The following is a 27,244-nucleotide window of genomic DNA, read 5'->3' as shown; positions in this document are numbered from 1 at the left end:
CCCTTCCATGGAGATTTTTATTTTGTGAGGATATCTTAATAATTGTCATTTCTTTGAGAAGACATTATTGTCATCCCTAAGTATTAAACAGCTGATGTTTTAGGGTTGAATTCCATGACACCTTATTCCATTTTTTGGAAGAATGACAGAACACTTTCAGATTACTTATGAACTACAGTTCTCTGAGATAATTCGTTCAGCAAAGTTTGTTTATTTCGGCGTTGATGGTATTTTGGGTGTTATAATCAGTTGTGGAGTTAAAAGTGATTTACAATCAATTCAATGGGGAAAAAATTGGTAAACAAAATGCTGTTGTGAATATCTCGCGTGTTATTTTCTTAATAAGTATATATGTATGTATGTATAATAATTTGACACTTGAAAAATCAAATTTTATTATCTAAAGTGCCGTTTTCTCAATAGGTTGAAAAACAAATAAAATGTGTGATTGAAATCACCTATTTATGGATCATAAAATCCGTCAAAACATATTCTTTATTCAGTCATTATGTATCCATGTATGTATCTTCCTTTGAAGATTTATTAAAAAATAACAGCTTATATATAATAACCGTTTATACATATGTATGTACATAAAAATGTACATATGATTAAATTAAAATGTCAACATATACATATGTATGCTGACATTATGGTATATTTATTGTATATGTATCTAAAATCGGATGTTCATGTATCAAGTTTATTTTTTTATAACCAATAATTTATGTTAGAATGTTAGTGAGTATGGTCGAACTTATTACTAAAATTTACATTTGAATATGTTATTTAATTGTTTTTAACCCTTTTGCTTCATCATTTAAGGCCCCAAAAGCATGCCGACGCCCTATTTAATTTTCTGTCTCCGGGTGTTGTTGTATGTGTGCCTTTTATTCGCATTTCTAATGATATGTTTGAGCTAAGGATATTTGTATATTAGCTTATTGTATACATACAAGAAAAGTAACTATTCAAATTACATAATATTATTAGAAAAATTTCACCCAATGGCTCAGTATTTCAATTTGTTTAGCTTCTTGAAACGCATACGAAAATACAGGTCTCGCCTTCTTTAATACTGAATATTATATTATTTCTTTTATATGACTTAATAATTTATTTTTGCCTATTAGTTACCTTTGCATATTAAATGGTGAAAATTGGGAACATGCTGATTTATTTTGCTTCATATTTGTATTCGTGCAAAGAATGCGTCTGAAAAGCTTAAATCAAGAGTTTAAGAAAATTGCAATATTTAAGCTTGCGGTTGATTTTAAATAAACAATAGCCTGTTGAAAGTTTCTTAGAATTTGTAGTAGAGCAATGTAGAACAAAATGGTAACCATACAAAACTATCGCACTAAGTAAAGTTCAATAAGCACAATAAGTGCAATAAGCGCTGTAACTTTATAAATTTTATTGACAGATTTGTCAACTATTAAAAAACTTTTTGCAATTTTAATAATGGATATAGGAAGTTGTTTCGATTATACAACATCTTGTGTGCCGTCCCACTAAAAAAAAAAAAAAAAAAAGGGCGATTTTCTTTCAATAAGTGGTTTGCAATATTTTCCAATAAACTAATTATTCCCTCGGAGATTTGGGTGCAGTGGTAGTTTTTTAGTCAGCGATCTTTCAGAAGTCAGCTGGGTACTTAATCGCATCTATAAATATTTCAATTTCTTTACATATTGTATTGAAACGTAAACGTTTCAGCAATGAAAATTAACCTACGCTCAGATAGACATCTGTGTTTGCCTGTAAGATGTATATTTCGTAGATTTACTTGTATGTCTAAAGGGTGTCATAAACTTAGTCAAGATAGCATTAACTATTAGCTCAACGAAAAGATTAACAATAAAAGTGCTTTAGCGTTACTTAAAAAATCTAGATAGCAATAGTTTTCAGATACAAATAAACGAGCCGAGACTCTCAGCTTAAAGCACTGTTGTCAGATGCGCGAAATCGTGTTTTTTCCGCACAACTAAAAATAAAACAAGTGCCCATTTTAAATAAAACAAAATATTGCGATAATAATCTCAAAATATACCAAAAATACTAATAATCTACAAAACGGTATATTTGGTATATCGATATAGTACAACATTCAAAATATGCCATAAACTGCACAATATACCAGATTGTCAGCCAAAGCAAATAAAACCCCTGCTAAGTACGCGTTCTTGCCCATATAAAAGTATTTATTTAATAACATCGACAATTTTTATCTAATCGCAACCAAATTTTCAGGAATCACAATTACTATTGTTATTATTGTATATATCAAACGCTAGCTTTAATCAAAATTACGTTTGTCGATTTGCGGGGGCGGAAGTGTGCGAACATAACAAATGCTGTCAAAAAATATTTGTGCTCTATCTCGTATAGCTTTTGAGATCCAGTGTTTCATACGGACAGACGGACATGGCTAGATTGTCTCGGCTGTTGACGCTGATCAAGAATATACATATATACTTTATAGAGTCGGAGATCATTGAAAATCAGAAGTTACTTCGCGTTGCCACTCTCGTCGTTTTCGACGAGACAATTAGGTCCATTTAACTTCGTTTGCGAGTAAAGCGGAAAAATATACATATATTACAAAAACTCTTGTGACTTCTGTAACTTCTGATGTATCAAAACTCATATACTGGAATGTATGTGGATGTCAAATCAGCATTTCTACATGCGAAAAATAGACATCCCATTATTTCGCACTCATATCGGCAAAGTGAAGAGAAGCATTGAGATAGCATTTTCTCGTAAAGTGAAATAGCTTTAATTAATATTATAGAGTCGTAAGACTATACATATATGAAATTAAAAATCAAAAAAATATTGCAACCAAGTTGCTCAGGAGATTATCGCATAGAAATAGGCAATTAATGAGATCTTTTAATTTAGTTTTATGAATTACATTTATTTAATATGTAATGTTACCACATCTGTTCCAAATTTAGGCTCATAAAGGTTGCCACAAGCGGTCACTGTAAAATTTGCGGAACTTTCAAAATTTCTCTCATCTGGGAACAGCGCTTAACTCCGAGTTTTACTTTCGTTTTGTGCACATAAGTTTCTCACAAATATATTGTTAATCTTTTAATAATAATAATGAGATTAACAGCGAAAAAGTGGCTGCGTATACTAACTAAACACTTCTTGTAAAAATTATAATTATAATTATATCTCTTGTTTAATTCCAATGAGCCCTGCTATTATATGAAACATCTTTCCAGTTGCTTAGAATTATCTATCGGGGAGATCGAGAATGTGGTGTCTTTTCAGTATTCATGCTGTTATATTGTTGTCTACTAGACTTAGGGCTAAATTATTTTCGTGGTTGTGGAGTCCATCGATGTATGTATTTCTTACTAAATTTATTTATTTGTTTTATGGTTGGAATATTAAGATTTTTGTGAATATTTGTTTTAGATATGTGGAAAGGAGCATTGACAATTTGTCGCAAAGTTTTTGATTGGTAATGATGAAGTTTTTCAATATTTGAATTGCTAGCAGTCTCCCAGAGCTGTAGGTCCAAATAATCAGTATGGATTTTCTGATTTTCGACTTATCAACCGCGACATTTTTAGTGTTTTAAGTCGGAGCTGCCGAAATTTTGCTTTATTATGGTTTTACCATGTTAATCTGCAGTCAATATGCAAGCGCAGATATAAATTTGAGGGTAGAATCATTACATTTTAATAAAAGTTAAAGAGAATAAAAATAATTCGAATTTAAATTTTTGTTACTTCATCAAAATCCGAAGGGTGAAAATAGTTTGTCATTCTTGTAAATTTTGTGTTATAATCAGTTGTGGAGTTAAAAGTGATTTACAATCAATTCAATGGGGAAAAATTGGTAAACAAAATGCTGTTGTGAATATCTCGCGTGTTATTTTCTTAATAAGTATATATGTATGTATGTATAATAATTTGACACTTGAAAAATCAAATTTTATTATCTAAAGTGCCGTTTTCTCAATAGGTTGAAAAACAAATAAAATGTGTGATTGAAATCACCTATTTATGGATCATAAAATCCGTCAAAACATATTCTTTATTCAGTCATTATGTATCCATGTATGTATCTTCCTTTGAAGATTTATTAAAAAATAACAGCTTATATATAATAACCGTTTATACATATGTATGTACATAAAAATGTACATATGATTAAATTAAAATGTCAACATATACATATGTATGCTGACATTATGGTATATTTATTGTATATGTATCTAAAATCGGATGTTCATGTATCAAGTTTATTTTTTTATAACCAATAATTTATGTTAGAATGTTAGTGAGTATGGTCGAACTTATTACTAAAATTTACATTTGAATATGTTATTTAATTGTTTTTAACCCTTTTGCTTCATCATTTAAGGCCCCAAAAGCATGCCGACGCCCTATTTAATTTTCTGTCTCCGGGTGTTGTTGTATGTGTGCCTTTTATTCGCATTTCTAATGATATGTTTGAGCTAAGGATATTTGTATATTAGCTTATTGTATACATACAAGAAAAGTAACTATTCAAATTACATAATATTATTAGAAAAATTTCACCCAATGGCTCAGTATTTCAATTTGTTTAGCTTCTTGAAACGCATACGAAAATACAGGTCTCGCCTTCTTTAATACTGAATATTATATTATTTCTTTTATATGACTTAATAATTTATTTTTGCCTATTAGTTACCTTTGCATATTAAATGGTGAAAATTGGGAACATGCTGATTTATTTTGCTTCATATTTGTATTCGTGCAAAGAATGCGTCTGAAAAGCTTAAATCAAGAGTTTAAGAAAATTGCAATATTTAAGCTTGCGGTTGATTTTAAATAAACAATAGCCTGTTGAAAGTTTCTTAGAATTTGTAGTAGAGCAATGTAGAACAAAATGGTAACCATACAAAACTATCGCACTAAGTAAAGTTCAATAAGCACAATAAGTGCAATAAGCGCTGTAACTTTATAAATTTTATTGACAGATTTGTCAACTATTAAAAAACTTTTTGCAATTTTAATAATGGATATAGGAAGTTGTTTCGATTATACAACATCTTGTGTGCCGTCCCACTAAAAAAAAAAAAAAAAAAAGGGCGATTTTCTTTCAATAAGTGGTTTGCAATATTTTCCAATAAACTAATTATTCCCTCGGAGATTTGGGTGCAGTGGTAGTTTTTTAGTCAGCGATCTTTCAGAAGTCAGCTGGGTACTTAATCGCATCTATAAATATTTCAATTTCTTTACATATTGTATTGAAACGTAAACGTTTCAGCAATGAAAATTAACCTACGCTCAGATAGACATCTGTGTTTGCCTGTAAGATGTATATTTCGTAGATTTACTTGTATGTCTAAAGGGTGTCATAAACTTAGTCAAGATAGCATTAACTATTAGCTCAACGAAAAGATTAACAATAAAAGTGCTTTAGCGTTACTTAAAAAATCTAGATAGCAATAGTTTTCAGATACAAATAAACGAGCCGAGACTCTCAGCTTAAAGCACTGTTGTCAGATGCGCGAAATCGTGTTTTTTCCGCACAACTAAAAATAAAACAAGTGCCCATTTTAAATAAAAACAAAATATTGCGATAATAATCTCAAAATATACCAAAAATACTAATAATCTACAAAACGGTAGATTATATTATTATATTCAAAATATGCCATAAACTGCACAATATACCAGATTGTCAGCCAAAGCAAATAAAACCCCTGCTAAGTACGCGTTCTTGCCCATATAAAAGTATTTATTTAATAACATCGACAATTTTATCTAATCGCAACCAAATTTTCAGGAATCACAATTACTATTGTTATTATTGTATATATCAAACGCTAGCTTTAATCAAAATTACGTTTGTCGATTTGCGGGGGCGGAAGTGTGCGAACATAACAAATGCTGTCAAAAAAATATTTGTGCTCTATCTCGTATAGCTTTTGAGATCCAGTGTTTCATACGGACAGACGGACATGGCTAGATTGTCTCGGCTGTTGACGCTGATCAAGAATATACATATATACTTTATAGAGTCGGAGATCATTGAAAATCAGAAGTTACTTCGCGTTGCCACTCTCGTCGTTTTCGACGAGACAATTAGGTCCATTTAACTTCGTTTGCGAGTAAAGCGGAAAAATATACATATATTACAAAAACTCTTGTGACTTCTGTAACTTCTGATGTATCAAAACTCATATATTGGAATGTATGTGGATGTCAAATCAGCATTTCTACATGCGAAAAAATAGACATCCCATTATTTCGCACTCATATCGGCAAAGTGAAGAGAAGCATTGAGATTGATATATAAAAAAAAAATTAAAAGAAAGCGTTTGAAGCATTTTCTCGTAAAGTGAAATAGCTTTAATTAATATTATAGAGTCGTAAGACTATACATATATGAAATTAAAAATCAAAAAAATATTGCAACCAAGTTGCTCAGGAGATTATCGCATAGAAATAGGCAATTAATGAGATCTTTTAATTTAGTTTTATGAATTACATTTATTTAATATGTAATGTTACCACATCTGTTCCAAATTTAGGCTCATAAAGGTTGCCACAAGCGGTCACTGTAAAATTTGCGGAACTTTCAAAATTTCTCTCATCTGGGAACAGCGCTTAACTCCGAGTTTTACTTTCGTTTTGTGCACATAAGTTTCTCACAAATATATTGTTAATCTTTTAATAATAATAATGAGATTAACAGCGAAAAAGTGGCTGCGTATACTAACTAAACACTTCTTGTAAAAATTATAATTATATTGCTGCTATTATATGAAACATCTTTCCAGTTGCTTAGAATTATCTATCGGGGAGATCGAGAATGTGGTGTCTTTTCAGTATTCATGCTGTTATATTGTTGTCTACTAGACTTAGGGCTAAATTATTTTCGTGGTTGTGGAGTCCATCGATGTATGTATTTCTTACTAAATTTATTTATTTGTTTTATGGTTGGAATATTAAGATTTTTGTGAATATTTGTTTTAGATATGTGGAAAGGAGCATTGACAATTTGTCGCAAAGTTTTTGATTGGTAATGATGAAGTTTTTCAATATTTGAATTGCTAGCAGTCTCCCAGAGCTGTAGGTCCAAATAATCAGTATGGATTTTCTGATTTTCGACTTATCAACCGCGACATTTTTAGTGTTTTAAGTCGGAGCTGCCGAAATTTTGCTTTATTATGGTTTTACCATGTTAATCTGCAGTCAATATGCAAGCGCAGATATAAATTTGAGGGTAGAATCATTACATTTTAATAAAAGTTAAAGAGAATAAAAATAATTCGAATTTAAATTTTTTGTTACTTCATCAAAATCCGAAGGGTGAAAATAGTTTGTCATTCTTGTAAATTTTGTGAGAAACACTGAAAAGTTTATGAAATTCTTCCAAATGTATAGCTAAAAAACAAAACATTGATAATAGAGATAGAATTAAAGCGCTGGTCGCAGATAAGCTAATTCCCTTTATTTCTGCTGAATAAATAAAATTATAACTTTGTGCCGGCAGGAAATGTATGTAACAGGTAGAACGAGGCATCTCCGACCCTATAAAGTATATATATTCTTGATCAGCGTCAACAGCCGAGACGATATAGCCATGTCCGTCTGTGTGTCTGTCCGTATGAAACACTGGATCTCAGAGACTATAAGAGATAGAGCTATAATTTTTTTTTCGACAGCATTTGTTATGTTTGCACGCAGATCAAGTTTGTTTCAAATTTTTGCCACGCCCACTTCCGCCCCCGCAAATCAAAAAAAACGAATGACAACTGTATATTTAAAGCTAGAGCTACGAAATTATGGTATATACAATAATTACTGTAGTAGTTATGATTCCTGAAAATTTGGTTGCGATCAGATAAAAATTGTGGAAGTTATTAAAGAAATACTTTTGTATGGGCAAAAACGCCTACTTACTAGGGGTCTGAGTTGCTTTGTCCGACAATCTGGCACATTGTGCCGTTTATGGTATATTTTGAATGGGGTACTATATCGATATACCAAACATACCATTTGGTATATTTGTAGTATTTTTAGTATTTTCGGTATATTTTGAAAATGATGCCGCAATATTTTGCCTTTATTGAAAATGGGTAGCGGGTATCTCACAGTCGAGCACACTCGACTGTAACTTTCTTACTTGTTTTATTTTTTAGTTGCAAATTTATATTATGTGGTAATTTCAACGCCGAATTGAAGACTTTTTGATTAAAGATGTGAAAGATAATAAAATGAGAATTATCGTTTATAATTAAGAGCCGATTTTTTAATAACACTAATTACTCGTTTCTTATTTTTTCGTATAAAAATAATCGAAAAATCAAACAAAATGAATTGTTTATATCGATCATAATTATTATTATTATAATTAAAGCCATTAATTGTCATTCAAAACTTATAACATCCGAAACTTTTAATATTTTTATAATTTGCAGATAACTTGAAAACCAAATAAATATATAACGTCACTTATGCAATTAGTAACAATTTATATACGAGCGTTTGTTATGAAGTTAACATCTCAAGAAAGCATAAGAGCTTGGATATTATCAGCTCTTATGGTCCATGGAGCAGTTGCTGGAAATCCTGATGCCAAACGACTTTACGACGATCTTCTCAGTAATTATAACAAATTGGTCCGGCCGGTTGTTAATACCACAGATGTTCTCAAAGTCTGCATAAAGTTGAAGCTCTCGCAACTAATTGATGTTGTAAGTTTTTTAATTAATTAAAAATTTTTTATTTTATTAATTTAAAAACAAATGATATTTTTTGAATTTTCGTATCGATTGGTTTGGGCCAAAATTATACTGGTGGTGTGGCAAGTAACCTATTTAATTGCAGTAAGGCCTGCTGTCGCAAAATAAATGGTTCATTGCGGTCTCTTTCATATATCAGATGAATTATTTTCATTGCTAATCGCTAATTAGGTAGCCGATGAGATTCAAAGGACATGTGCTTTAACCAACCGGAAAGAGAAATTGAGTTTGTTGGTGCCTTACTGAGCATGTCACATGTCGCATTTTGGGATAGAGTATGAAGAAATTAGTTTAGCGGTCGGTTTTTATACTCTACGAGAAAGTGTTTTGTCATATTCTAACCACAGCCCCTTATCTGTATATTTGTCCGATAAAGATCCTATTGAACTTCACGAATTATTAAACTCAAATTAATAAATCAGTGAGAAAAACATCTACGCCGCAGAAAGCCAGTTTTTTTTACTTTCTGGATGGGATCCATGTGTTGAAATGCTAGGTTACAAATGTTTTTATTATCTTAAAGGAAGCCACTTTCACTTCATTTTTGTTTCTTTTTTTTATTTTCTTTTTAAATAACTATAAAGTATTTGTCTAACTCAACGCATTTTTTTTCAGAATCTCAAAAATCAGATTATGACGACGAATCTATGGGTGGAACAAGTAAGAACATTTTTAGTATATTAAAAGAAATTAAATATTAAAGATTCTGAGCGAAGAAAGAGCAGCGAACGTATAAAAATACCCTAGATAATGCTTTCATGAAATGATGAAATGGTTTATTGGTAATTAGCAATTAAATTTATATTACTTTCGGTCTATCGTATATAAAATCTTTTTTTTAATGCCCAAAGATGGATTGTCTCGTTATTTTTGTTTAGAGTAGACATTCAGTCAATTGCTCTATGAATCGCTGACTAATCATATTTATCATTGTCACAGTTGTTCCGTCATTACCTGTTTTCTTCCCGAAATAATTTTTGTGTTTTTAATTTTATTTCGTTGGTCACTCAAGTTTATATTGGTGACAAAAAATAAAATAATTATCAAGAAGTCACAAAATTGCAGTATCTACTTTACACAAGTTATGAGATCGAAGGTCGCACTATTCGATATTGAGGATGATGATGAGATTGAAGGACATTTATAAAATACTAGCTGAACCGGCAAACTCTGTTCCGCCTTAAAGGCAATAGTTCAATTAATTAATTTTTTTCTTAAAAAAACATTTAAGTACATTAATCATTTATTATTGTTTCTGCATTTCAATACTTATGTTATGTTGCTCTTTACTTAAATACCTTATGATTCATAACATTTTTTGTGTTCTTATCAGGCGCAAAAATAAACAACGCGATGGTCTTCCGACCAGTGAACATGCCACATATAATTGACCACTCTTAAACAACCTGACAAATGATGATGATGTTCATGAAGCAGTTGCTGCAAGTCTTGAAGTCTTTCTCGCTTCCTTCCTGCATAGATCTCTCCACGTCGATTAAGTTGTTCTTCCATTTTGCCAATGAAATATATTTGTAAAAATTTATGCTGTGCATCTTCGAGGGGTAGTAAAGATCCAATTCGATTATGAATCTGTCCTTGTCCACTTTTTTCGGTGTAAGAGTAGAGTAAGCTTACTAATAAATACCTTAAAAGTTGGATTAATTTTTCGTTCGTCCATAATATCTGCTCCAAATGACGTATTTTGGAAACAACCATTATATTTTTAAGTGTTTGCAAGAAAGTGGCGTGATTCTGGTATTTTGCCACAAAGAAACGAATGCAATTGCTCAGGTGGCGGAATCATCAATGACAATATCACTTTACCACTAAGGCAGCATAATCCTGGCGTTTCTCTGGAAAACTTTTGTGCACTCCAATACATGCAAACAACAAATTTGTTCAATGCAAACGCTAGAATGCGAGCTGTAATCAGTGGTCCAATCATATGGAAACGCTGCTCGATTTAAATCAGCACTTGATAAATATTTTGTTCTGCGTCGCAAATTATCTGTTTGTGTTCTCTCTGTTTGCTCGACGATTTTGCATTGTCGATCGAGCTGTTCCACGGGCTTCCTGATGTTGCTCTTGTGACTGAGAAGCACGAAGTCGAGCCATACTAACGCGGCGCTGTTTACTTGTAATTTCTGGTTCTTCGTATCCCTGTTGCATTACGGCTTTGTCGGGAAAGTCTCGATCGTCTTGATCGGGACAATAGTAATTAAACTTCCTACATCTATATACATAGCATGTGAGCTTGGCTTGGGTCAACCTAAAAAAAAGTTAAACATTCCGTTTATATTTTGGTATACAAGTCTCTGTAAGAATATTTTTGTCACCCCTGTTATAATGGTATATATACGTAAGACGTAAGTAGGTATCCTATGTCCTATTTATGCCTCAAAGCTACCACCTTACCAACTTTCAGCCATATCGGTAAAGCCGTTCTTGAGTTATTAACAGTGTAACTAACACAACTTTTTTTTATAAACAAGTAAGAAAGCTACAGTTGAGTGTGCTCGATTCATTAATAATTTCGACAATTTTTATCTGATCGAAACAAATGTGTCTCGTCGCTGTCGCCGAATGTGGTTCGATGGCAACAGCGTAGGCAGTAAAAGTGCTCATGCATTCGCCTTTGCAAGCATCGAAACGCGCTATGCGATAATGAACGAATAGACTTCGGCTGAACAGACTCCGACGTCAGAAGTGGGATTCGTCCCTGACCAAATTACTTCAATGGATGTCTTCGCGTTGATAGAGCAACAAAATCTACATTTTTGCCACTTATTAAGGGGATACAGATGCCGACGAGCGAGTTTTAACAGAATAGCAAGATCTGTTTGCCGAAATATAATCCAGACATTGCTGGGGTGGATGCCATGCAGTGGTCCGCTACGGTCGACATAATTTTCTTATATTAGTGTTGAGTAAAGCTTTGGAAAGCTCAGCGGCCCAGTGCACTACAGTGGTTATCCTAAATATGTTACCCTGGAATAACCTGGCAACAGTTCCGGCATTTGTTTGAGAAGCGATGCGAGACATTTGAGACGCCAGACGCCGTTATTGGGAATCTTCTTAACAGCCGTCCAACCAATGGTGAAAGCTTGCCTGTTCTTGCGAGTCGCTGCGTGATATCACTATGCAAAAAATGGCTAAATCAGAATTCCGATCAAAAATTTTAAACAAAAAATTTTATCAGTGTGGAAAACTTAGTCATAAAAAGCAAGACTCTAAAACTGAAATGAGTGTTCAAGTTCCGGCAACTGGAAAGGAGTGGCGATCAGAGCAGGCTCGACATGGAAGGGCAAATGTTACTAACTATAGATGTCAGGATCCAGGACACATTGCCACTACTTGTCAAAAAAAAGTGCATAATACCGGATAGGGAGTATGAGTGGAAAAAAGAGTGGAGCTGTGAGCCATCCTGTATTCGGGTGAGAGATTTCCAATTACATTTGATTTGAAGCTGAGTGCTCATTATATATAGAAAGCGTTTCTAATAAGTTAGTTGGTAAGAGGCGTTATCCCTTTAAAGGAAATAGGTAATGCCAATACTTACAGTTCCGCACAAGCTGAACCAATATCATTATTGATGGTAATTCTTTGGTTGTTTTGTTTCATATAGTACCGGTCAAAAGTATGAAAAATAATATTTTATTTGGCAGAAAAATGTTGGATCAATAATAATTTTAAGATTATTTAAACTAAAGTTGTGAACGTTTGTGAAACCGTTCAACCTACTAATTCTGATAAGATTGAAACTAAAATGCTAGGTAATTATAAAAATAAAAAGAAGTTTGAATATTTGAACATTACTAAAGCAATACTCAAAATCTTGTATCGAAGGAAGAAGCTTATGAGCCATTGCAACTTGTATTAGACGTTGTCGTGAAGGCAGGATTCTCATTTAACATTTCAAAGTGTTTTTCTTGAGATTAACTTGGTTATGAAAAAAAGCGGGGGAGATACATCCAAATTTAAAGAAAATAGAATTTCTAATGTGTTACTAAGAACATGGAAGAGGTCACTAGATATGAGAAGACAAAATCTGATAAAAAAAAAAATATGGCTAAGAAAGTTAGGTTCTGTGTGGGAGATTTTGTGTTGCTTAAAAACAGCAACAGACAGCAATCGAAGGTTCAAAGGACCTATTTTGGGTGTCGAGATAATGGACGGAGCCAGATACGTGTTAAAGTCTAAACAGAACAATAGATGTTACAATTATCCACATGAAAGTTTGCGAATGTTATAATATGTGCAAATTTCAGATGAGCTTGATGTAAATTATAAAGAACAAAGTCTGTTGAAACACAAGAGTGTTGGTGAAGTCATGTGAATGGCGATGGACGAGGGTTGCTTTAGAAATATGGTTGATGAATTCGTGAAGCCAAGAGTTGGGCGATGTACGAGCAATGTGGTTGATGAATTTGTGAAGCCCAGCATTAGATTGAAATGTTGGCTAATACAAGTTTAGTTATGTATCTATTGTATAATATTACTGCAATATTTTCAAATAACTTACGACATGTTAAAAATAGAAGTAAAGTTATGTTATGAAAGATTATATGAATTTGAGATTATTTGGCTAAGTTTTTCTTAAGTATTAAATAAAAATAGAAAGTTGGAAGATAGTCATTATAGACACGAGAACGTGTATATGTCAGAATGGCCGTGTCGGAGAGGGAGTAATGCAGCATCTCGTGTCGGCACATTAACACTGCGTAGTTGCAAGTGCGTATCGGCACATTGATAAGTGCATAATTGAGAGTGTGTATGCATTACATCATCCTCTATTTGCGCTGTGATTGGTTGTCTGCATTTTGTCGCTTTGTCAAGTACAGTTATTACGGGGTGTCAGCGTCTCGTCGCTGTCGCCGAATGTGGTTCGATGGCTACAGCGTAGGCAGTAAAAGGATCGAGCGAGCAGTGTGCTCATTCAATTGCCTGTGTAAGCATCGGAACACGCTTCGCGATAATGAGCAAAGAGACATATGTAAGCATAAACAGAACCGTTGCAAACAAAATCGAAAATGCACTTATTGAAAAAGTAATAATGAATGTGTTTTTGTGCTTGGATTATCGCTTTTTTCGCCAACGAGAGTTGGACCTAATTGTTGGTGTTACGTCCGAAAAAACAAAACGAGATGGCGACTCGAAGTAACATCTGATTTCGAACTGATTTTACTTTAAATGTTAATTCACTTTGTAAGCCTAGCTTAACTAATGTGGTGAAGCGAGGCGAATGCATTATTGCGCTCTCTTAAAATATACAAACTGCGCCAACATTAATAATACTACATATGTGCTATAAAAGTTTAGGATTAGGATTAAGAAAGTTTAAGAACAACACCAGTTGGTCAAAATAAAACAAAATTGTTGATTTGATGTACAATCAGAGCACGACTGTTTGCTACTAAGAGTGACATAATAGATTTAATTAATTTGGATATATCATCAATTGATATTAATTAAATTCTAAGAATACGCAGAGTGTGCAGAAATGCGTGAGATCAAATCTCACAATCTAACGTAGTTATTAGTCAATAAAAATTGTCTTTTTGTTTTAAAGTTTTAAAATTAAAAAAAAAATACTGTTACCGTTAGGGTATGAGGGTATACATGAAATATATGTACAAGGCATGTCCGAACTCATAAAGTATAAATATTTTACATCAGTTTCAACAGCCGAGATATTGCTTTACGCTATGAAACCGTCGTTTGTCGGTCCCATGTTAAATTCCTTGTGTGGAATCTTATGAAAATCAAATATAAAGCAAAACGCAAAGTAATCCTAAACATTTTTCGATGTATTGTTGCAAGTAATATACTGTTTAGACTGATTCGCATCATAGATAATAATTATTTCCGTTTAGAAGAACCTTCTGCCGCATCATTCCATAATCCTAAACATTTTTCGATGTATTGTTGCAAGTAATATACTGTTTAGACTGATTCGCATCATAGATAATAATTATTTCCGTTTAGAAGAACCTTCTGCCGCATCATTCCATAAGCGGCTGTGTGTAATAGAGAGCTGTCTAATGGAGCTGCATCATTGGTAATGCGGCAATGATTCAATGGCCGTAATATTGGCTAATATTTTGATATATTCATTGAAAAAAGTGCGATATCGATGGAAATCGGCTGGTTATTTTACTTGCAAAATTTGGCACCATAAAATAAATTCCAATTTTTCTGTTATTCTTGAAAAAAAAAACCAAAGCCGAAAGAAATAGACAGTCATAAAAAATTTTTAAGTAAAATGCCACTTTGTATAGAAATGAAAATGTATGATAGTTGCAGACTCTGCAATGCAGAGCAAGTTGCTTATTGTGACGTAAAACGGATATAAGTAGAGTCATTTGATGAATAATAAATGAAATTTATATATATTGAATGCCCTCAGGTGCATAATTTATTAAATTGCTAATTTTTGCTTGATTTGTTTTTTTTCACCCGAAACAGCCGCTCGCAGCGGTCCAATTCTTCTTGAATCTTCTCCAGCTCGAAGACTTAGTCGAATATCTTAGTCTCTCGGTTGGCCACAATGAAATTCTTTCCATTGCGCTATGGGCAAAAATCCCCGAATTGCGGCATTTTTACCATTTTTGAAGATAGAAACATGAAATTTGATAGAATTTCAGATTTTTTTTTCAAATTGGACCACGCCTTCCCTCCCTCCCACCTTACCATAAAATTGCAATTTTCGATTTTTTTCCTAAAATTTTTTTTTTTTAATATTTTAATGTAATATATTTAATAAAATTGTATTAAATACTTTTGATTAATATATTTTTAACAAATTTGCATTATAAAGTTGATATGGATACCTGAAAAATTAAATTAAAAATTAGTTAGAGCCCAATATTAAGTTTTGTGTCTCCATACCTTGATGCCCAGTTAATAATTTATTCTTCCCAAAGCTCTTCCTCCAACTCCAGGGAATCCAGCCCGAGTATTTCAAATTCATTATCTGCGACTTCTTCTACCTGCTCAACATTATGGTCTACACATGCCCCTGTTGTTGGAAGCTCAATGTCAGGAGATTCCAAAAGAGCTATAACATCTCTTGGCAGCCTTTTTTTGTAATTTAGTCTTTGGCGTTCCTTTAGATTTATGGTTGAAAGCAGTGGGTCAGAGGAATCCAATGCTCTATTAAACACATCTGATATAGTATTCAGCCGACTGTTTTTTCTTGCATGAGAAAACATATCGCGTTTGTACAATTTGGGATCTTCTGTCGCATTTTCACCGAGAGCTCCTAGAAGAAGTACAGAGGTTTCCATTATTTGGTGCCCATGTACCAATACTTTATGCACAGTCGGTGACATTGGATACCAATCATAAGTTTCAACATATAGGTATATATGCTTCATATTTTACTATTATTTTTTGCTCTCCGAAAGTATAGGTGTGGATTTTTATTTGCTCGTCCAAATCCGTTTTTTCATTTTTTATAAGATCAGTTGTTTCCTTAATAAATTCCATTTTCAGGGGTCGGCAGAATCTGACCGATTGAGGAGATGGATTTAACCAAATAATTTGATTTTTGGAATCTATTAATTTTAAAGTAATTGTATTGTAGTTACAAACAGTGACTGATCCAATCCAACAGGCTGATCCGTGTGAAATCGCTGTTTATATATAATTTGACCTGTTGAGCCATCAAAACCGTAGCTGACCATTAATTTGCAATGCGTTGCTTGCGAATGAGTAATTACGTCTTTCTGCATTTCAAATATGTGGTCAACAGAATGATTCAATAAATTCTGAAGTGATACTTTAACTTTATATTCAGAATAAGTTATTAAATCTTGTTCTGGTCTGCATTTCAATTTCATTTTTGTAATTCCGAATAAGGGGGGATAAATATCGCATCCATGGAGCTTACTTATGGCATTTATGTTAATGTATTGTCGTTTTGTTAAATTGTTTTCAATTAAAAAGGCTAAAGCATTTTCAGGACTTATTACTGTCACCTCTTTCTGCTTAAATTGGTTCGTTATACCAGCTATATTATCTTTATTCAATGCTTTTTGCAGTAGAGGAGAAGTGTCGCCAGTTTTCAACTTTTTGGCCAATGTAGAAGTTGCATGCAACAACAGTGGCATGCAATCTTCACTTTTATGGACCAGATCAGATGCCAATTTTCGCCTTAACCTTGGTCCTGCCTCAATGTATGTCAAGTGTTTGCGACCAGACTTGTCGCGTGGAATATCATCTTTAAAAAAACTCAATTTTTAAAGATGATGCGAGCCATTGCGCATGCTTTTCTTTGAAACGGTCGAGCATTCTGTTGCATTTTGGCAAATTAGTGGTAATAAATCCAAAGAATACCCTGAGCTTATCTTTTATTATGTTTTGCTGGAGATCACTTAATTCAGCCTCATCAATATTTTGTAAAACAAACTGCTGCACAGCAGCTTGTTGGCGGTTGTTGTCGCTCCAAACATCAAGCAACGTTGAATGTAAGAATGTAACTGCAACTGCAACATTGAGTATTGCCGTAAATCGGGCAAAAATATTAACCACTATTTGATTGTTAACAGTTTGGTTAATAACATTCAGCTTTAATATTGCCTCGACCGGCCTAGACGCACGAGTTACACTCCACAGAAACACAGATACATTTGTTAGCAGCGGCCTAAAAACATACCAACAACACATTGTACGATGGGACAACATAACACATGTACTAAAAATTTAGTGCCAATAATTAATATTACATACCTTGACGATTAAATTCCATATCTAAGCTTTTTTGTTTAATTTACAATTTGAAGATAAAACTCACAGATAAAATAATAAACTTTCGCGCCAAATTCTTTTTTTAGAGTGGCCAGATCATAGTCTTTAAATATGAACGAATAACAAAATACCAGCGAAGTCTAAAATTTTTTAAAAATATGTTTCAGTATATTTGAAGTATTCTAATTCAAAAAATAAAGTCAATTTATTAATACCGAACACAAAAAAAATGTAAAAATGCCGCACTTTGCGACTTTTTGCCCATAGTGCATTGCAATTATGCAGGCATCCATCGACATGTCGTATTCCATCTCCAGACGAATCGCTCTTGTTGTCAGGCATGTAAACAAGACAATTCACTTCTTCTCCTTCTGACGACCGGCTACCACAAATAGAGGTCCAAAGTAGACCAATTAAGTGACCGTGCGGAGACCTCCCTTTTAGATTACGAAAGAATTGGCGATGTGCTAGATACTTATAAAGATTATCGGGCAGAGGCGCCATCATCGACTGTACTGGCTGCGCCATATTAAGTGTACGGGTGTAAGGAGGGTGAGCGCCTGGGATGTATTGGCTATTTGCTCATCTAACTGAGCTGCACACTGCTCATAGACAGCATAGCAGTGCTTTCAGTTCATATTTGGCCTTAATCGTAGGGATCTCCTCTGTCGTCATCTCTTCAGACATGACGCAAGAGCAAGCCTCATACTCTTTCTCGACTTTTCCCCGCAAGGCACGCATCTGGTCCCGTCGGACTTGGCACCTGTATAGGGACGGGCAATCAGCCGTAGGATTGTTGACTTTCGCCGCAAAGTGACTGATACGATCAGTCGCGGCGATGAATTTCGTCAACGCTGTCTCTACTAAATTTTGTGTCATCCTTCCCTGAGAGCGAGTGATAATTGGGAGTCGAGGCAACGGGACGGAAGGAACCTTGGTCTTAGGATCGGACGGATGCTGTGTGAACAAGATCAGCGGCTTGGATTGGACTGCAAGCCTGGTGCCAGAAGCGGGCAAAGCACAACCTGACCGTGCGGAGACCTCCCTTTTAGATTACGAAAGAATTGGCGATGTGCTAGATGCACGAAGAGCCGACTCCTTCTTGGACTTGGGTAAAGGGGGGCTGACAGAAGTTCTAGCGGTGCTAGTAGAGGGCACGGATTTTATCGGGGTTGCCCGATGACATGCTACGGACTCACGCAAGGAGGATGAAAACTGACTGGGCGCTCTTACAGTCCGACAAGGATTGTTTTTCTATACCTGGATGTCAACTTTTTATGTGTTTTAAAATTAATTCTTTACTGTATACTAATTTTATTTTTCGAGCAAAGATATTCCTTTATCATCTCAAACCCGAAAAATAATAAAATATACCAAAAAATACCAAATGGAAAATTGTTTTTTTTTTTTGCCTGAAATTGAACCAGATAGTGATAATGATAAAGAGCGTAGCAAACAAAAAATTAAAAATACAAAAAAATACTGTAGCGGACACAGGCAAAGGACGCAAAAATAAGGGGACGGGAATTTTTCCCGTAACGGAAAATAAGAAATGTTCGCCGAAAAAACGATCAAAAAACAAGAAACGCACAAAAATACCAAAAAAACAAGAAGCTAGAAAAAACAACACCCGGAAAAAAACGACAATGTTTCTAATTGTTTTTATTGCTGTTGGATAAGTACATAATATTAAAAAAATAACGATATAAGTTGTCTTGCGCGTAATTAAACAGAGGTGGTCGCGGTTTTACACGACTCACTGTAAAATACGCGTGAGCTTGCCGGCAGTGACTTGGAGGAAAAACAAACTGATTATGCACTGTATGTACATATGTACGTGTGTCTCTGCCGAAATTTGCTTGCACTGGAAACAGAGTACAAGCAAATCACAACGACCACCACGCGTTACTTGCACACACATGTAGAGATGTGTGTGTCTGTGTATGTTTAATGTTCGCGGTGTTTACTTAATACGACTACTTTATTTTTATTTAAGTCTTTAAAAACTAAACTCACAATATGCTAAAGCCCATAGACAGACATTTGAGCTGAGATTTGCTCTTAAGGTAAAAACACAGAATATATATATATTTTTTTTTAAACTTTGTTTTTATTTATTAAATCTTCTTCATTTTGAGACTAACAATAAGTTTACGAATCTTAACATTAAAATTTAACTAAGACTGCATTTTGGTTGCGCGTCCCTCTAGTCGGTCGCTGGTTGGGTGAGTCATTGCTTCAAAGATGTGATTGGTTGCTCAACCTTGTTAGACCTGTCGCCAGGTGGTTAGGGTGCATCAATAGCTTGGTAAGGTACCTTTCCTTCTGTTCTGCGATCACTTCTTTGACTGGTAGAATGTTTAAGTCGCGTTGTATATTTTCGTTGCGAACGTACCACGGTGCCCCGGTGATGGTTCTCAAGATCTTCGACTGAGCTCGCTGGACTATGTCAATATTGCTATTGCTGGCATTCCCCCATAACTGGGAGCCGTACATCCATATAGGTTTTAGTACCGAGTTATACAGCAAGACTTTGTATTCAAGGCTAAGGGGAGACCGAGCGTTGATAAGCCAATGAAGGCTGCTGGCTTTTAGCTTTAGGTGTGTTCTATTGGCTTCAATGTGACGGCGCTGTACTCCTAGGTATGTCACTTCGTTTGCTTGCGGGAGCAGAGTGTTGTTTAACGTTAGAGGCGGGCCGTTTTGCCTGTTCAAGGTAAATGTAACGTGCTTGCATTTTTGTTCGTTCACTTTAATTCTCCAATTTGATAGCCATTTTTCAACATCGACCATATGAAGAGCTAGCTGCGCAGTTGCTTGCCTCGGGCATTTTGAGCGGCTGACTGTGCTGCCGTGTAGAGGACGTATAGTGCTGGCCCTACCTAGCACGCTACCTTGGGGGAACTCCAGCTCCAACAGTGAAATCTTCAGATATAGCGGTGTTGCATCTCACAACAAATTTTCTATCGTAATGGTAAGACTCTAAAAGCTTGTAGCCAAACTCGTATCATATGCTTGACACACATCTAAGAATATGTCAGTACAGTACTCTCGTTCGTCAAACGCGTTCCGAATTTCTGATGTTATCCGGTTGACCTGCTCAATTGTTCCGTGCTTTTCAGGAAACCCAACGGGATTCCTTCCTGGAGTCTTAGGAATGTGTTTATCCGAGTCAAGACGTATTTTTTAAAGAGTTTAGATAAGCATGAAAGTAAGCTTATAGGTCTATACGATGTGGGGATTGTGTGGTCTTTTCCCGGATTTGCTATCATTATTATAATTTACTTTTTCCATCTCACTGGATAGTGGCCAAGTTTTGCGATGGCATTGAAAAGCTGGGTTATAGTGCAAACGATTTCATTTGGGCGAAATTCGATTGGCTCATGTTGAAGCTGAGGCTCATTTGGGAAGTCGCACTCGTGGCAGGATTTGGTTGGAATACATCTTTAAGGTGGTTGGCAAACGTGCTGGCTCTGTCTGCATCACTGCGCGCCCAGCCACCTGTATGTAACAGGTAGAAGGAGGCATTCTCCGACACTATAAAGTATATATATTCTTGATCAGCGTCAATAGCCGAGACGATCAAGTCATGTCTAATAGGCATCACGATTGCTCTATGTAGGGGCGGTGAACATATGCTTCTTCTTGATGTAGAGATTTAGTAAGTTCACGTGAGGCATGTTTTAAACTTTGCTTAGCAGATCGCGATCTGTGGAATTGCCACTCTCGACGTAAGCGTCGCTTTTCGAGGACGAGCTGATCGATTTGTAGATTTGTCTTCTTTTGATTGCGTTGTGTATTTATAGTTTGAGACTCCAGTGAGTTAACAAAGCTGTCTACGTCGCCTTCATTGTTGAGATGAGGACTTAGCTCAATATGTGAGCTAATATACTTTCTGTACTTTCTTAACCCTATTGGTTTTCTGTGAGGTCAATTTTAGTGATTGTTCCAATGTTCCGATGAGTAGCATAAACAGAATAGGCGAGTGATCAGATGAAAGATCCGAAAGGCATTCGGCGCTTATCAGATTTTTTGGAATGTTTTTGGTAATCGCAAAGTCTATTAAATCGGGTAGTTTCTTTGGGCCGGCCAGTATGTTGGTGTGCCAGAAGAAACAGAGTCGAGATTGTTCTTGGCGTTGATAATTGCATTAGAGAGCTGCTTTCCTTTTGGAGTCACGAGACTAGATCCCCAGTGAGGGTGCTTGGCATTGTAGTCTCCTGCTGCTATGAAGTGGTCTCCTAGTGAGTTGAAAAACTGCGTAAACTCATCTTCAGCTATAGTAAAGCGAGGGGGGCAGTATACGGCGGCTAGTGTAAGTTGGTTGCCAGTATTTAATTGTATATTTATAGATGTGACCTATAGGTAGTTTTTAGCAAATTTGTTATGATAGTGGTGCTTAATATGGCTTCTGATTAAAATTAAAGTCCCACCATGTGTTTACCATCTGGATGATTTGTTCCGTAGAACGAATATCCTCTTAGTTGAAAATTGTATTTGTTTATAAGGTGTGTTTCTGAAAGTAGTATTACGTCGATTTGATTGTCGAGCAGGAATTGAGCTAACTCAAGTTTGTGCTGCGAAACGCCGTTAGCGTTCCACGTAGATATCCGTAGGGAAGTCATTATTTGGATTGTTGTGAAACCAGTATTTGAATCAATAGATTTTGGTTTCGCATTAAATCTTGCATAGTTGTGCGCATAAATGACATAAATTCCGTAAGGCTTTGTTGTAGGCTCCATATCATAGCTTCGAAGCTGATTTTTGGCTGCTCTGGCAATTGATGATTCTGAGCCATGTTCAGTTCTTGGTATGCTGATTGCAGAAATGAAGTTTTTGAGGCAGGGGTAGCCGGTCCTGATTCCAAAGATTTCAGAATATATATGTAACTTGAAAAAAGGTAGGGTATGCCGAGTGCGACTACCGCTGCCCTGCCAATATATTCCTTTACTTGGAGAAGTGCTTGTGCAGTGCACAATGTGCACGCTGTTACAGCATGCAAAGTAATATATACATATGTATGTATGTATGTCTGCAGGGGCTGTCCATATATTTCGTAATCACTTAGGGGGTGGGAGGGGGTCAAGGAAATGATTATGTTTGATTACATGGGAGGGAGGGGTCTTAGACAATGATTACGTAATCATTTTAGAAAAATAATGTTGTTTAAAGTATTTATTCAAAAATTGGTTCAGCGCCGATTACTCTGTTGGTATGTACCGAATGCAATAATTCATATAAATGTAGCTGTAAGCTTCGATTGGAAATCAAAGAAACCCCTTTACCGTGTGGTGTGACGGCGATAGGGAGAATGCCTAGTAATTCAGTCATACGAAGGATGTGAAGACCTCGAATGGCTTGAAGAAAATGACACCTGCGGATATAAAGAGATTTTGACAAGCCAACTTCCAAAAATAAAAAATATTAAAGATTGGCTGGAATCTCCTTTTGAAAATACAGATTAAAAGAACAAATTTTCATATTTTTCTTTTTTTGTGATTACGTAATCATTGTTATGGTGGGGGAGGGTATTTATCAAATGATAACTTTTGATTACCAGGGGGGAGGGGGTCAAAAATCGCAGAAAACGTGATTACGTAATATATGGACAGGCCCTGCACTGCGCTGCCAAACGTTTGAGCAGACGAAGTGCACGCATGTACATATGTATTTTGACTCAAAATTTTTGAGAGAGAGCAAGTGCTGATGCAAGTCGGTGCGCTTGCGAACAAGAGAGAATGCAAAAAGTGTGTGTGTGTGTGTATGTTTCAATCCCGGCGATTATTGTGACATACAATTATGTATGTGTCGGAAGACCAGTAATTTCATCCATTGTGACTTAAGTCTCTATCTCACGACTTTCGGTAACTCGTCAACGGACCTCACTCACCAGCAGAGACTGCCACCGTCTCTGCTGCTATGCCTTTCGCATGAATTCTGTACTTCCCCGAACTTAGAACTTCGCACCAATTCTGTGCTTCCCTAAATGTAGAACTTCGCAACAATTCTGTGCTTCCCTGAATTTATTGTTTCCCGACATATGTATGTAAATCGAACAAACGAAAAGAAATAAGAACTGCTTGCACACTACACAGCTTGGATCGGAGTTATTTGTTCATATGTGTATATATGTAGTACACAATACGCTTGGAAGTTGCTTAACACGGGGATTACGTTCCTAGAAATCCTCGTGTTAAGCGAAACATGGATTTAGTATAAAATAAGGGGTTACGTTCGCAAAATTCAAAATTGGCTGCAAAAAAAAATTTTTGTTGTTCAAATTTGGTCTGTTTTTATTAAAGTTTCATGCATTTGTTCAAAATTAACCAAAAGTTATTATGCATATGCCTTTTATAAATGCATAACATTCATTTTTTGAAAATTAAATGTTGATATTAAATTCAAAAAGTTGCTTCATATAATTAATTATCAGGTTAAAGTTTATAGAAATCTAAAAATGTTAAAAAGTAAAGAGAGAGTAAAGAGATCATCATTCATATCAAATTTGAAATGTTTTTGGTGGTATTTATAGTTTAAGCCAGTTTGTTTCGACATGTTTTCTCTTTTGGTGGATCCTTTTCAAAAAATCGTGTAAGAACGAGGTATTTAGCGTGTTAAAAGGGGGTTGGGAGCAAATTTGTAACCGTGTAAGACCGAATTCGTGCTAAAAGAGTCAGTGTTAAGCGAGGGCCAAGTGTCTATGTTTGCACTTTTAATGGTTTTTTTTTAATATAATTGCACTTTTCACTATAATTGCACTTGCACTTGCGAAAAGACACATGCATACATACGTACACAATTGGTGGAAAAATATATGTGTTGGAATTCAAAAAATCAAAAACAGCAATTGAATGGGAAGGAAAAAGGTCGCCCGAAAAAAGAAAAAGAATTTCCAAATAGTAGTATATGTATATTTTCACCATGCAAAAAAGATGGCGGGACTTAAAGGGGCGGACAACCGTGGGAAGGAAAGAAAGGAGAAACGATTTGTGGTACTTATCTGCGAATCGCTGGAGAAGTATAGGATGATGATGATGATGATTTATATACATATACATATACATATATTTGAACTTTCGGGTTATTATACAAGATCGCACAGAGGGGTGGGTTGTTAACTATGACCGCTTTACAAAAAGTGTAAGTTGACACTGGCATAGCAAAATGCTGACGGCATTTCGCTGATCTAGCGCCAAGCCCTTGCAAAGCTCTGAGGTGGAGAGATGTGGGAGAGAGATTAGTTGAGAGCTTAGATCTTGAGTGCTTTCTTGTGCGTGAGCGCATTGCGGGTGAGCGAAAAGCATTGAGTGCTTTTCGGTCGGCGGAGCGGAGAGTGTGCCACTCACCTACAATGCGCTCGCCTTAACACATGGAGTATAAACCCTTGCGCTTTCGAAAGCATACCGGGAGGACTCCTCGAATTCAATAACTTGGGGGCTCGCTTCCTTATTATATTCTTGGCATTATTTTTAGTGTTGCTCTGGTTTCTCAGCCTTCCCAAAATCTTTTTATTACATCGTATCAGCGGTTCTAGGAAATGGTAATGAAGTGTTGAGAAGGAATATCCTCTCCAAATTTGTTAACAGGGGAACTCACTTCCAATTCTTGAGCTTTGCCATTCAAGCGATCTGATCTGATCAATCAAAGATCGTGTGGCTACAATGAAATAAGTGCGGAATCCTGTGATACCCATGATCGCTGGCGACATGAGATTCACCATCTTGGGTTTTGAGCTTTGTACCCCCATCCTTGTCGGCTTCGTGCTTGCAGCCGCACCCTAGCCGCCTCCTAAAAAAAATCTTATCACTAAACTTAATAGACTCACCTCACTGATACATCCTTATGGTATCGACTTACTAACAATAACACTTCAAGCCCCAACTATTTCATTAGAAGAATGAGTCATGCCGAAATCCCAAGAAGTCGTTAAGTGAAATACCTAAGAATCAGACTCGGACACACTCTTGCAACTAATTTACTAAAGGCAAACAACACCTCCTTTTGCAATCTCTGCCAAGACAATTCACCAATAACTCTTACACACTTACTATTAGAATGTCCATCATTAACATCCTTACGTACTAAATTCTTTGGAAATCAATCCCCACTCAACATATGCTTCTCAAATAAAAATAAAGTTTGAATAAAACGGACATGGCTATATCGTCTCGGCTGTTGACGCTGATCAAGAATATATATACTTTATAGGGTCGGAGATGCCTCCTGTTACATACATTTCCTTTCGGCACAAAGTTATAATACCCTTCTACCCGTAAGAGATAGAGCTATAATTTTTTTTTTTCGACAGCATTTGTTATGTTTGCACGCAGATCAAGTTTGTTTCAAATTTTTGCCACGCCCACTTCCACCCCCGCAAATCAAAAAAATCGAATAACAAGTGTAATTTTAGAGCTAGAGCTACGAATTTTGGTATATACAATAATTTCTGTAGTAGTTATGATTTCTGAATTTGGTTGCGATCAGATAAAAATTGTAGAAGTTATGTTATTAAAGAAATACTTTTGTATGGGCAAAAACGCCTACTTACTAGGGGTCTGAGTTGCTTTGGCCGACAATCTGGCACATTGTGCCGTTTATGGTATATTTTGAATGGTGTACTATATCGATATACAAAACATACCATTTGATATATTTTCAGTATTTTTTTTTTTAGTATTTTCGGTATATTTTGGAAATGATACCGCAATATTTTGCCTTTATTAAATGGGTAGCTGGGTAGTCGAGCACTCGACTGTAACTTTCTTACTTGTTTTATTTTATTCAAATGGTAAAAGGTGTCCAGTACTATTTATGAATAGCGTAACGTTCAAACTGACATGGCTTTATTGTCATAATGAATTTATATATGTACTTAATGTGGTCGGAAATTCCTCCTTCTAGTTTTTACATATATTTCCTTATCAATTTTATAATATCATTATACCCTATGAATATAAAAATTGTTACCATATAATCAGACAAAGCTCAGTTCTATTTGCTAACTAACATGTTTATTTTTGCTTTATATCATTATAGTCTTGGTATGACTACAAGTTGAGATGGGAGCCTAAGGAATACGGTGGCGTTCATATGTTGCATGTTCCCTCTGATCATATTTGGAGACCCGACATCGTGCTTTATAATAAGTAAGTCACTCAAAGCTTGTGAAAAAGTAAATGAAAGACAAGTTTGGAAAAAAAAAATTAATAAATACATACTGGTGTAAATTTTTTAATTAAATTGAGTTCCCCCCTCTGACCAAAGTTTTCTATATCCCGACTTAAAAGGTAAAATAATGGAATACGAACCAAAAAACCAATAGGTTTTAGTCTTTATTGTCTGTCCGCTTACTTATACTACTTTTAAAATCAAAACACTACCTATTTTTTTGTATAATTTAAATTTGCGATAGATGTGTTGACAGCCTAATTAAATTGCCATAAAGTGATACCAAAATATGAGAACCGTTAGTTTTATAAACGTTAAATGAAAAATGAAGATTAATTTGACCAGAACATTCTTGGTTTAAATTTATTTATGGTTTACATAATATAAAGGAAAATTTAGTATTAATACCAGGAATAAAATTTTTTTGTATTCCTTAATGTAAAACTTAAGATTTACAAAGTAAATCACGCAAGAGACACTATCATCCTCTTCACAATACAAATTATCGCAGTGTTTGACATATTATATATACGTGGGCAATACAATTCTTACCTAATATACATA

The 27,244-nt window shown here is 35.0% G+C and overlaps 1 protein-coding gene across 12 annotated transcripts in view; it reads left to right on the top strand.

Moving 5' to 3' along the window:
- Positions 1–131: 131 nt before the first annotated feature.
- LOC133839263 (acetylcholine receptor subunit alpha-like) overlaps positions 132–27,244 on the top strand; it is a 108,087-nt gene continuing 80,974 nt past the window's right edge. For 3 of the 12 annotated variants that reach the window (XR_009894084.1, XM_062270683.1, XM_062270680.1), the window contains exons 1-4: positions 132–297; positions 8,441–8,716; positions 9,380–9,424; positions 26,549–26,658. Coding sequence is in view for 10 of the 12 variants with exons in the window: in XM_062270683.1 (XP_062126667.1) it covers positions 8,477–8,716; positions 9,380–9,424; positions 26,549–26,658 (395 nt within the window). In the remaining 2 variants the exon portion in view is untranslated. Of the gene's footprint in view, positions 346–3,789; positions 3,907–8,440; positions 8,717–9,379; positions 9,547–26,542; positions 26,659–27,244 lie in introns of those variants that run through there. The other 9 variants (XM_062270684.1, XM_062270674.1, XM_062270676.1 and 6 more) reach the window with 9 other exon arrangements.

This window comes from Drosophila sulfurigaster, chromosome 2R, assembly GCF_023558435.1.
Source record: "Drosophila sulfurigaster albostrigata strain 15112-1811.04 chromosome 2R, ASM2355843v2, whole genome shotgun sequence".
Taxonomy (NCBI): Eukaryota; Metazoa; Arthropoda; class Insecta; order Diptera; family Drosophilidae; genus Drosophila; species Drosophila sulfurigaster.
This window is presented reverse-complemented; position numbering and strand designations above follow the sequence as displayed.